Source organism: Gymnogyps californianus, chromosome 14 (genome assembly GCF_018139145.2).
Source record: "Gymnogyps californianus isolate 813 chromosome 14, ASM1813914v2, whole genome shotgun sequence".
NCBI classification, from domain to species: Eukaryota; Metazoa; Chordata; class Aves; order Accipitriformes; family Cathartidae; genus Gymnogyps; species Gymnogyps californianus.
Window position 1 is genome coordinate 10,301,059 of NC_059484.1, and position 12,014 is coordinate 10,313,072.

At 43.2% G+C, this 12,014-nt stretch overlaps 1 protein-coding gene across 2 annotated transcripts in view; it reads left to right on the plus strand.

Annotated features, from left to right (window-relative positions):
• The window catches only part of ERGIC1 (endoplasmic reticulum-golgi intermediate compartment 1), a 60,136-nt gene that overhangs the window by 38,684 nt on the left and 9,438 nt on the right, over positions 1 to 12,014 (plus strand). For both annotated transcript variants that reach the window (XM_050905131.1, XM_050905132.1), the window contains exons 4-8: positions 1,873 to 1,967; positions 2,618 to 2,742; positions 5,266 to 5,370; positions 9,358 to 9,418; positions 10,614 to 10,714. In XM_050905131.1, coding sequence (XP_050761088.1) covers positions 1,873 to 1,967; positions 2,618 to 2,742; positions 5,266 to 5,370; positions 9,358 to 9,418; positions 10,614 to 10,714 — 487 coding nt within the window. The remainder of the gene's footprint in view (positions 1 to 1,872; positions 1,968 to 2,617; positions 2,743 to 5,265; positions 5,371 to 9,357; positions 9,419 to 10,613; positions 10,715 to 12,014) is intronic.

The window sequence follows — 12,014 nt, forward strand, 5'->3', positions numbered from 1 at the left end:
TCTGCCAGCCCTGGCGCGAATGCTCCTTTTTGCCAGTAACATCAAGTTGCCTGCAGCACTGGCTGGGCATGGCCCATATCTCAGATGGCAGAGAGCTGGGAAGAAGCCAGGTGCTGTTATGAAACAGGTTGGCTGGCAACTGGGATCTTGATGGGAGGACTCGGGAAGTGCAGAAAGGTGCATTGCTTTGGGGGATTAATGCCTGTCCTGGCTGGAGCTGCTCCTCACAACCGTATTTGGACTTATGACTTAATCCCGATCGCTACCCAATCTGCCAGTAATAAACACGTAGAAGATTTAATGCATTCCACCCGGGAGGAAAGGGCTCAGCCAAGAAGCTTCTAACTAGGTCACTGATGAGCAATCTTTCCCCTCCCTCTGTGTCATTTTTATTAATCACTTGAAAAATACGTTGAGTAATGATTGCAAGCAACTTGTCAAGCCAATTAAAAACAGAGAAAGGTAGGGCTGTGAAGCTGAAGACAAATGCTGTGCTGGTTTTAAATGCGTGTCTGTAAACCCCACTGACCTGTGAGTAATTACCTCCAAAAAAATTGGCAGCTGTGTGTTTCTCAGTGTGAAGGCTTGTTTCTTCTGAATCCACAGGGCAAACAGTTCATTGTGGTCCAGAGATGTATCACCAGAGCAAATTCACTTTGAATCTGTCTTGTAGCTGCCCTTAGTCTGGTTTGTCTATTAGCGTATAGACTCTTCGGCAAGGGCTTGTCAAAGGGTTTCACGCACTTTGAGCATTAAATAAAAATAATACAGAGCACTTAACTAGGGAAGGTAGTTTATTTTATGTAGCTTGAACATAAGTTCCCATAGCTTTATAATCTGTCCAGCTGGAAGATAAATTGTCAAATCTTCTTATTTGATGAGGCTGAACAGTGTTGGGCTTTGAGGGAGAAAGAGCTGCTAGGTAAGCTCGCCATCTTCTTGGTTCAGTGTGGTGGGTTTCCCTGAAGTGGATTCTCTAGGACCATTCAGCTAATTCGGCTGTGCTTGTGTTGGGTTTTTTTTGGTTTATATTTTATGTGTCAGATGGATTGTATGTGCCAACAATAAATATTTATACTCTTGTATTCCTTTTACTCTATATCTGTATTTTGTCTTTGAGAAATATGTGCCAGCACTGTGGGTGCTATGAAACAACATTACTCTTTGGGAGACTGTTGCATAGTGTGTTAGATCCTGCTGTCCAGGATGTCTCTTCCCATCTGTTCCTGGCTCAAATCCTCTTCTCCTCAATTTTAGTCGTTGCTTTTGGTTACCATTCATAGATTGAAATGAGATACTAAGGAGGGAGATACAAGTATGCCATGCTGCCTTCTCTTGCTGCTGCTCTGTCAACTGGATGGCAATAACAAATGGCAATTAGTTACACAAATAAGCTTTCCTGTGGGATAGTTGAGAGCGGCCTTTCTCTAAAACTATTTATGAAACAAATCAAAAAGGACATGCTTCCCTCTTTCCTAAAAGGAGTAACAGCCGAGGTATGTGGAGGGCTAGCACACTAGCCTGCCACCTCTTCAACATTAGGTTCTTGTTTTGTATCACCTCTGGAAGCTCAGGTTAGGGAAGGGGGCAGGAAGCATAAGTCAGAGCAGGAGTTTGGTTTTCTGCTGGTGCAAGGGGCTTGTTTAAAGCCTCCTGCACTTGCCAAGCAAGAAGTAAAATTAAATCATGGTTTGCCCCCGTGCAGTTGTGGAGGGCTTTTCCTGTTCTCTGTCTTGTAACTCTCTTGCAGCTGTCACACAGTCAAGCCCCCTGCTTCAAAGTCTCCTTTTTTCCCTTCCCATGCAAGCTGTTGTTTTTTTCCTGTGGAAAGTACCTATGTGCCTGAACCCACCTGTGTTTTCTGTCCTCCAGAGTTAATGAGCTCTACGTGGATGACCCAGACAAAGACAGTGGAGGTAAAATAGAAGTGAATCTGAACATTAGTTTGCCAAACCTGCATTGTGAATGTGAGTACCCCTTTTCACTTATCAGTTTTTCTTGTATTTTAAGTAATACTTGAAATGGGCCCAAACAGGTACAGTGGCCCTTCTTCTGTAATAGGGTGGCTGGAGATCAAGTAGCTGCAGCCTTTGCCAATACCCCATCGCTTTCTGTTCCAGGCCAGGACGCTGTTTTCTTGGACCCTGTGCTCGCTCTGCAGCCCGTGTTAGTGGCTAACCTCCCTCATTGGCTTCTTTCTACTAAATCTCATTTCCTTTTTTCATAGTGACCCTCTTGTCTCAGGGAGGAAGAAACCTCCCAAGTTTCATTCGTAACTCTGAATGCACCAGCTAGTTGTTGGCTTTTCACAAATCACCTGCCTTGTCCACCTGAAGTTTTTCTATTTGTGTAATTGAGATGGCAGTCAGCTGGCAGAGTATAGGAGGTTTATCTGTGTCAAATAGGCAGTCTGAAAAGTTTGGTTACAAAGTTCTTTCTGAAGAGCTGGTATAACAATTAATATTTGACAAATGACGTTACTAGCACAGTTTAGTCAAATGTCAGGAAAAAAGGTGTGGATTTTTTCCCAGTAAAAGCGGTGCATGCTTTTCCTATGCAACCTTCCTGTTACTTCTTTTGTTTTGGTTTTTTGTCTCCTCCCCTCCCACCCATGCAGTAGTTGGACTAGACATCCAAGATGAAATGGGAAGGCACGAAGTGGGTCATATTGACAACTCGATGAAGATACCTCTCAATAATGGGGATGGCTGCAGATTTGAGGGCCATTTCAGCATCAACAAGGTGAGTAGGAATGACAGTGGGTGAGTGTGTGCTGGCTGGGAAAAAGCTAGCAAGATCCATTTGTAAAATGCTCATGAAAATCTGTGTGACAGTGTCTCTCCTGTAGAGTGTACGTTCACGTCCCTTATCAGTGGTAAGATTAAGTCTCTCAGGGCTGCAGAACAGTCTGGGGAGAGGAGGCTGCATAGACAGACCCACAGAGAATGTGTTAGATCAGGCTTTTTCTTCGTTCTCCAAAACAGGTAATCAAGATAGCATTGCTTAACAGCAGAGAGCAGCTCTGTGTTGCGGCCAGTGCTGTCTCTTTCAGTGCATCAGCCTGGTGTTTAGGGGATGTATGAACTCCCTACTAATGCCGAATGGCTTCCATGTTTACTTGTCACGACTTTTGCACCTTCAGAATGTGACTCACTGTGCAGAGGTCTGTGGTAATGTCTCTGTCCAAGTGCTCTTTTGTTCCGAGAGCCACAGAATGACAGGAATGTTCCCTACTAGAGGGTGCCAGCTTAACAGAAGTGGCTCCATGCTGAGATGTTTGGAATACATGCATGCGGCCTCTGCGCATGCGGCCTCTGCGCATGCTTTGTCAGGATGCTCCGCTTGTGTCTCAAAGAATGAAAATCCAGGCCTGGAGGAGGCTCCTCGCTGGGACGGGTGTGTTCAGAATTGAATAATCTTGCTATGTAATGTTGGAGATGACTAGCTGGGGTGGGGGAGGCAGTGGTGGGGCCCACTGATGTCCTAAGAAGGGCACACCCTTTATTCACGCCTCCTCATGTACCACAGGCTACAAAATCCTACTTCCTTCTTTTCCTCCCAGGTCATGTTAAATCGCATCTAAAAATAACAGGCAGAACCTCTTACTACTGATTCTGTGGCATGGAAAGGATTAGGGACTTAAAAAGAGGACGTTTCTTTCCTCGCCTCTAAGCCACCAAGATTACTGGCAGCTGATAGCCCACAAAACTGGGAGAGGGCTTCTTGAAAGGTAGTTCTTGTTCTGTTAATTCCCAAAGCACAGAGGTGAAATACTTGGGGTTTTGTCTGCTAGATATGGTGTGTTCTGCTCACCAAAGCAACTCAAAAGGGGGTTGCTGTATGTGGCAGTGAGGAGCTCCCTTCACTGCTTAATCTGTGAAAGGCCACTAATTGCATTGGCTCATATAGTGGTTGGGACTGCTGACTTCTGGCTCTGAAAACCTGAACCTCTCGTGTATGAGCTGGAAGTCATACCCTTGGCAGAAATTGTACAGGCTTCTGTATGAGCTGGTATCTGGAGTGGGACATGGCCAGGCTTTGAAACGTGACCGAGGGTTGCACTTGGGTGTTATTCTCGAACCTGAAGAAGGAGGACAAGGTAACAGGGAGATGATTGTGTGTACTACTTACTGCAGAGTCTGCCACCCTGTTTACCGAGCTTGTGCATGACACAGCTTGTGTCCACACCTGAAAGTGTTCCCAGGAGTGCACTGCTGTTCCTCAAATCATTTAAATTAGCTTTCCTGAAAGCACATGGAACCGGCATGTGGCCTCCCGTGGCCCTGCTGGTGAGGTGTCTCTGCAGAGAGCACAATGGGCACCAGTTGTATAACCATCCTCCCACTCTTGTTTTAGGCCATGTCAGATTGCTCCTCAGTGTTGCTTAATTTCCCAACCTTTTCTCAATAGGAAAAAATTCTTGCACCCTCTATAACAGTGATTGAGCTGAATCTGCTGAAAGACTTCACAGAGTAGGGCTAGTGACCTGAAAAGTGTGTGCATGCTAGAGTGATCCCATCAGAATGACACCAGTGCTCATTTTCTGTCTTGGAACTGAGTCCTTAGGTGAAATCTGTATTTTTCAGAACTTTGTATTTCCCTCCGTTTAAAAAATTAAAAACACATTTGACAAAATTCCTGCACTTGGAAGGGCTATTGCCAGGGCTAGAAGCTAAAGATATAGCTTAGTTTATATGGGAAGCCCCATTTGTTTTGGTGGTGTTTTTTCTCTTTTTATATAAAACTCATTCTTATGCACAATATTCTCAAATGTAAGGTTGCTCATGACCAGTACTACAGTGAGAATATACCCACAGCTTTCTTGGGTTGTTCTGTAGCAGTGGGCCCATTTACAAATGCAAGATGTGGGAGTAAAACATTAAGCAACTGTTTGTTGCCTGTCAGAGACATGAATCTTATTTTAATAGGGATGAAAGACATAGCCTTAAGTGTTAGGAATCCCTAAAGTTGGGAGTGATCCACTCATCACCTCCTAGTCAGCAGCAGTAGCAATGTGAGGGTGCCAGACTCTTGGGCTGCGGGATGTAACCGATCTCCGCTCTGTATGCAGTACGGTGGTGTTGGTCAAGTGCAGGAAGGTATTTCAGAGCCTTTCTCTCACGTGCCAGAGGTTGTCCACTGCTAAGTAGATACAGCCTGCTAGGCTGGATGGATGCAGGCATTTCTGCTTCATATCACAGAGCCTAGCAATTCCTTGAGGGATAAAATGCGAAATCCTGTCTTCCTTGTCTTGACTAATTTTAGGTCCCTGGTAACTTTCACGTGTCAACACACAGTGCCACTGCGCAGCCTCAGAATCCTGACATGACTCATGTCATCCACAAGCTCTCATTTGGGGACAAGTTACAGGTGAGTTCTCTTCCCTGAAAATTCTCTGGCTCTAGGGGAATGAACGCAATGAGAGTGACTTTAATATTAGACACTTTGGTTTTATGGAAGGGCCATGTACAGTGTGGGGAGGACGTAAAAAAGGACTGCCTGGGTAAGCAAGCCTATCCCTTGCATTCATGCAATGTACACTCAGTCCGGAAGAGTTCGCAAACTTTTTACATGCCGCCACTTCAGGAAGGAGCAGTGTTCAGTCATAGAATAACTTTGCTGTTTTCATCTGAAACGGAAAGTGCTTTTGGAAGACTATGTGGCTATCTTCCTGCAGGGAGTAGAAATGAGGATTCATGGCTTTGCAAAATCCTGTGCAGTACTGTTTTCAGTATTAATACAGCAAACAAATCTTGACTGCCTTTGCAGAGGAGCAGTGAGTATACTAAGGGAAGATGTGTGCTCGCTACTGTCTGTACCATAGCACCAGTCAAGTTCTTTTTCATCCACTTCACTGTACTTGTATAGCAGACACCTATTAGTCAAATTTGTTCTATGAAACATGAGTTAGACTTAGAACTGCCAGTTCGCTGCTGGGAAGAAGCTGAATGTGTGCACTTGCCCAGTGGGCAGAGTTTCACCAGGTGTTGCAAGTTATGTAATAATTCCTGATTTCTCAATAAGGACAGATTACAGCACTTCTCTAGCCTACTTCCAAGGAGCTAGCATCATAGGTGGGAGTTATATATGTGCACACCCAGTTTGCGACTCACCCTAAACATTGCTTACCCGTAGTCTCTCTGTAATCTTCTTTCCTCAGCACAGACGTCTCATTAGTCTGCTTCTTGTACACCCACTTCCAAAACCCTTTTTCATGCTAACAAGTCTAAGCGTTGCTTTGTAGTCTTCTGATTCTGCTCCCGGCTTCTTTTAGGAAATATCTTGTGTGGGAACGGTGAAATATTAGCATATAAATAAGCTTGGCTTAATGTCTGTAAAGCACACTGAGATTATGAAAAATATTAGGTAAGTGCTAATAGGGAGTTCTGCAGTTTGCGTGGGAAATCAGTGCTCTAAGGTAGCGTTCCCATTGTTTTATCATGGAGTCTTTGAGTAATGGAGCTGAACTATGCATCAGCATGAATGAGATGAGAAGCCTGGACAGTTAGGGGAAAAGGAGCAAGCATCTTCAGTTCTGGTGGTGAGAAACCTGTCTAGCAAACATGTAGTTGGCTCCTGATTTGGACAAGTTCTGATTAGTATTTTCAAAGTTCAGAATAACTACTCATCATCTCCATACACAAGAATGGAGCATGTAGGTGCTGCTGATCCTGTAGGCAAACGTGAGTTCAACAGCACAAATTAAAGAAGGATATGTTCATTAAACAGGTGCTGCCAAGACTCAGCAAGCAGTATAGAGAGCCAGCAAGTATGGAGAGCTTTAAATCTATCTAGATACACCTTTGAATATTTTGGGTTGTCTGCACCTGCTTTGATGTAATATATGCTCATATTTCTTAAAGAGGGTGAGGAGCTTCTCATTCGCTTGTGTCATATGCTGGGAGTTAGTTCTTTGTAGATTGTTACCAACTCTGCCAGAATGATCCACTAAGGTACATGCTGTGTTCTCCCGAAAAACCAGTCTGTCTGAAATAGAGATTTAAATCTCATCTGGCATTGAATGAGCTTCAGTTCTTCAACAGTAGTTCATGCACAATAGTGGCAGACTTTTTGTAGATTTTTACCTCACGTAGATGAGATCAAAATTCAAACCAATGAGGTTCTTGCACGTCAGGTAACCCAGTAAAGAAAGAGATGTGGAAAGCAGGAGATTATATGTTTTTAATCATAGAATTCACTTGAGTGCTAGATCACGGTGTTGAATAATCCTAGTTTTAACCTTGTGAGAGGTCTTGTCTTCCCTTGATAGTTGCAAGGTTGGAAGTTATTTTAGCCTGCTGTTGGACTCTGCCTGAGTTATATGTCCAGTTATATGTCTTTGCATGTGTTTGTAGAGGTTAAAGCCTAGGGTGTTCAAGGCCCTGGCAAGCAGCTTTTTGAGGTCCGTATTGCAGGAGAATAAAGCGTTGGCACTGTTAAACCACTGACTAGCCTCCTGTGCCACTACTCCAAGCACTAAATTTGGCCTTGGTAGCGCAGGACAGTCCTGAGAATGTCTGGCTAAACAGGCTTGCTTAAGTTCTCTGTTGCAAAGCAATTTTTTTACTGTGGCCAAAAGCCTACTCCTTGTTGAAGTCCCTCCAGGTACTTAACAAGGTACAAACAAGTATGTTCCCCCAAGGAACACACCTGTGCGCTTTGTAGAGCAGGGATTAATTAGCAATCCATGGACAGCAAGTATTGTAATGGGAGTCCAGAATATTCCACAAGGAAAATCATGATAAAACGTAGGACTGGGAGTTACAAGTGCCATCCATGTTGCAAAGACAAGAGAGGCAGATGCACCAAAGGACCTGATGGCACAGAAACAGGCAGTTGTGGAGATGTCTGGTGGCTTTGTGGAAGCTCTGTATCTCACAGCTTTGCAAACTCGCTGTGTAGAGAGATGCAGAGCAGACAGCTTTTACATATAAACAGAAGTGTGGATGCTGGGGAGCCAAGGACAAGAATGTAAGTCCAAATACACAGGTACCTCACAGGATAGATACAGTTGTTTGCTGAGTAATCACTCAAATATTTACTGTTAGAGTGTTTGAAGTGGACCTTAAAGTCTCTGGCCCAGATGCTGTAAGAGACTTACTTCTCAGCTGTATCAAGAATGGAACGTAATCCTGTAGCCCAGTCCAGGGGCTTCTCTTTCTTTGTATGCTTTTTACAATGAGTAAAGAATATGTACAGTCTGCATGTGTAGTTTGGAAATGGTTGCTGTTGTGTAAAATATTTGAAATGCCAGCAGACTGAAAGGCACTGTAGAAGGATCAGCTGTTGGTTTTACCAACAGTGTTACCAGCACCTTGCCAGTTGAACTTACTGATGATTTTGTCTCTCTAAAATTTCCTTTCTCAGGAGAGAAATGGGTTCAGTTGCTGCTTCCTCCAAACCATCATCCACTCCATAGCATTCAGAATAGGGAAACAGCTATTAGGATGAGACAAGTACATCCACACGCTATCTGTTGTTGAGAGGGTCTGGGAAGGAGATTGCATTGCCCTGTTAGTGAGGTGAAACTCTGTCACACCCATGATCGAATACTTCTTCCAAACTCTTCTTCCCTGTTGTCTGGCTTAAGGTCAGGAATTTCTAGGTTGTGGAGTTATTTGTCCTTTCTGTATAGCTTACTGTACATTATGTGAATGATGCAACCTCTAATCTACAGCTGTTGCTGTGGAGTTTTCCCTGGCTAGAGAGTTCACAAATTGATTATGCTGTTGGTGGACATTAGACTCCAGATCATAGTATGTAGAAGGCATGGGATGGAAATCCTGTTATTCTGGGCAAACAGATACTTGCATGCCTGGGACGGGCTGCAGGAAAAGCTGTATGGATGGCAGTGTTGGCATGTGTCCTTCCCATCTCCAAGGGCATAGTGTGCATGCTGTGAAATCTGGGCTAATGAGTTAAAGCTGCACAAGCCCAACTGGTCTGACGTGAGCTACCTTTACAGGAGAACTCTTGAGTTTTAACCTCAATATGACTCCCATTTATTTTCCTTTCAGCCTGATAAATGAATTTCACAGTTAACTATGCAAAGCTCTTAGGAAATATCTCACAATGAAATTTCACAACTGGCCTCTTCCAACTGCAATTCCTTTAGCTTTGGAGTGGTTTTGGAGTTTCATCTTGTAAGACGTTGTGCAATCAACTTTTTTACTTGGAACCAACCTCTGTGTTGATGGTCACTGAAAGATATTTCAAGTCAACTGTTACTGAGTTGAGGCTTTGTTTTTGGAAAGGTTGAATCAGGCTAATCTCCTTGTTGCAGGGTAGGATAGGGAAGCAAAGATCAAGAGTACCAAGTCAGAGCATAGTTTCTTCATATGCCTTTTTGCTTTCCAGGTCCACAACGTTCATGGAGCATTCAATGCCTTGGAGGGAGCAGACAAACTCAGCTCAAATCGTATGTATTCTTGGTGATTACAGGTCTTAGCCACTCTCTGCAGGAGGGAAAACAGGGCCATTCATGCAACACTGGTGTCTTTAATTTGCCTCTTTAACCAAAATGATCCAGACATGACTGACATTTCCATTTTCTCTAGTACCATAAAGAAGGCTTAGTCCAAAAGGTCCTTTGCAGCCCTTCTGCAACCTGCACATTGTCTACAGCTCTGTTATGACCAACTCAGAATTACTGAGTTTTTTATCCATATTCTATTCCTATAGCTTCCCTTTGCTGCTGTCACCACCACCAGAACTTTTCCTTATTCTTGTGTTGCAAGTTAGCTCTTACCTTAAGTTCTACCCTGTGGCTGGAAGGACAGACATTTTCATTGCCCTTCTTTATGACCAGCAACACAAAAAGAAATTTCCAGTGCATGCTACAATTCAGCGTAGTTTTTCTCCTTCAAGTGTTCAGGCTCCTGCAGGATATCAGTCTTGTCCACTTCTCGGAACAAAATTTCTATGGCTCTTCCTGAAGCTAGACAATTGTGTTGTGGTTTTTTTTTCCTCCAGGAGCCAAACGTCATTGTGTTACACTTGGCCAAAGGATCCTCCAGAGAAATCATTTAGAATTCTGTTTTAGAACTGTTTCAGCAGACACAAAAAATGGCACAAGCCATTTAAATAATGAAAAAAAAAAAAGAATAGTTGTTAAGCAACTGTAGGAGAAGGAAGAAGAGAAAGAAAGAAAGAAAGATGGGTGCACAAGAAATGGGACGACACAGGTTGTGATGCCTCAGCTTTTTCTGTCAAAAAGAAGCTCAGTGAGCTGCAGCTCTAACCTTAGCTAGTTCTTGATTTAACCAGGACAGCTTTTTGTGGTGCTGATAAGTGTTATCACTTATAGTTGCAAGCAGTTAGGAAGGTTCAAGTGACCCAAAGTCATCTCCGTGGATTGTGGTACTACAGAAGGCTTAGAATGGTGGGCAGGTTCTGGTGTCATCCAACTACCTTACAAAGTTTTGTACAAAGGACATAAACGTAGGATATGAAATTGTCACTTTGTCACAGAACCTGAGATAAGGAGGAGGGAGATACCTTTTCTGTGACTTACTTGTTTTAGTCAATTTTGCACATTTACTTTGAAATGTTGTGTAGGCTGACGCGTTTCTCTGAATGCTAATGTATACTTTCCTTTCCTTTCCCGACCACAGCTCTTGCATCTCACGATTACATATTGAAGATAGTCCCGACGGTGTACGAAGACATGAGCGGCAAGCAGCGATACTCATACCAATACACTGTAGCAAATAAGGTAAAGCAGCAGGTAGTTCTCAGAGAAGCTCCTCATTGCAGCCCAGTGGATGCATGGAGGATCTTCAGTCATCATTCCTCCTCCCTCTTGCTCCTCTGCTCTGCAGCCATGTACGTTTGTTTGTAGGTGAGCAGTAGCCTCTGCTGGGAGAAAGAGGAACTGAAGCTCTTCAGAGTGGGGCTTCCTGTTGCTCCTGGTGCTGGCGTTTACCAGGGTTGGGATTGTGAGGGCTTTTCAGAGCAGGTGGTGGTATTGTTTTAATTCTAGAGAAAGGTATTCTCACTCCTGACTTTCTCATATGTCACTTTAACTGATCTAGATTTCTATAAATTGTGTGGAAAGTTTTTCTATGCTGCAGGAGCTCTTGTGATTTGTGTCAAGATGCATCTGGATGGAAACTACAATCCAACTGAACGTACAAAACAGCACTTACATGTGGTTTTATCAATAAAACAGTCTCAATTGTGATGGATGTATCAGACAAATAAATTAGCAGAGTTTTTAGCTTTTTACAGATGTTGATTTCAGATATTAAGCCACTGAACCTGCAGCAGCAAATACATACTGGCTGACTATTTCACAGCGCCTACTTTATTATAGTGGATTATGATAGTTACTGTAACTTTATAATTCTGAAATTAATTTACATTAAATGTGAAGATATTTGTATTTTAATAATACAATGTATTGAATTTAAAAAAAAAAAAAGACCCCATTTACTTTTTAAGGTAAAAAGCCTCTTTCAGTTTAAAATGATTTGCCAGTCAGGTCCTAAATTAAAGTCCAGAATCTGTTCATAATATCTAATTACTGCTAGTTTGCTGCAACTGAGAGTCAAGCACACACTCTCATGGACTAGTTCTCAGATTAACGTTCCTGTCTAGTGACTTTTGGGCTTGCTTGTACAGTGTGTCCCAATGATTTGGATGTCTCCCTCTATTCAGATTACAATGTATTTGTTCTGCTTAATGTCACAACTGTTGTTCTGATAAGACTCTTGCGACGCAAGTTCTGAAAGTAATTTGGAAAATAGACAGCAGGCGCTTTTGACACTTCTATGAGCATGGTTGCAAATTGGGGCATTCAGCCAAGACTGACTCATTAGGGCAGGATTGCTGGTGGGGAAAAGGGGAGAAGAAGGAAAAAATGAGGTCAGTTCTACCAAAACTGAAGTGCAGAGAAACAGTGCTGCCTCTGCGTTTTCTTCTCATGAAAATAAAAATTCTCTTATCAGTGCTTTAGTCCTTGACTCCCATACTGATCAGCGGGAAACAGAAATCGGAAGCCATTGGAATAGTCT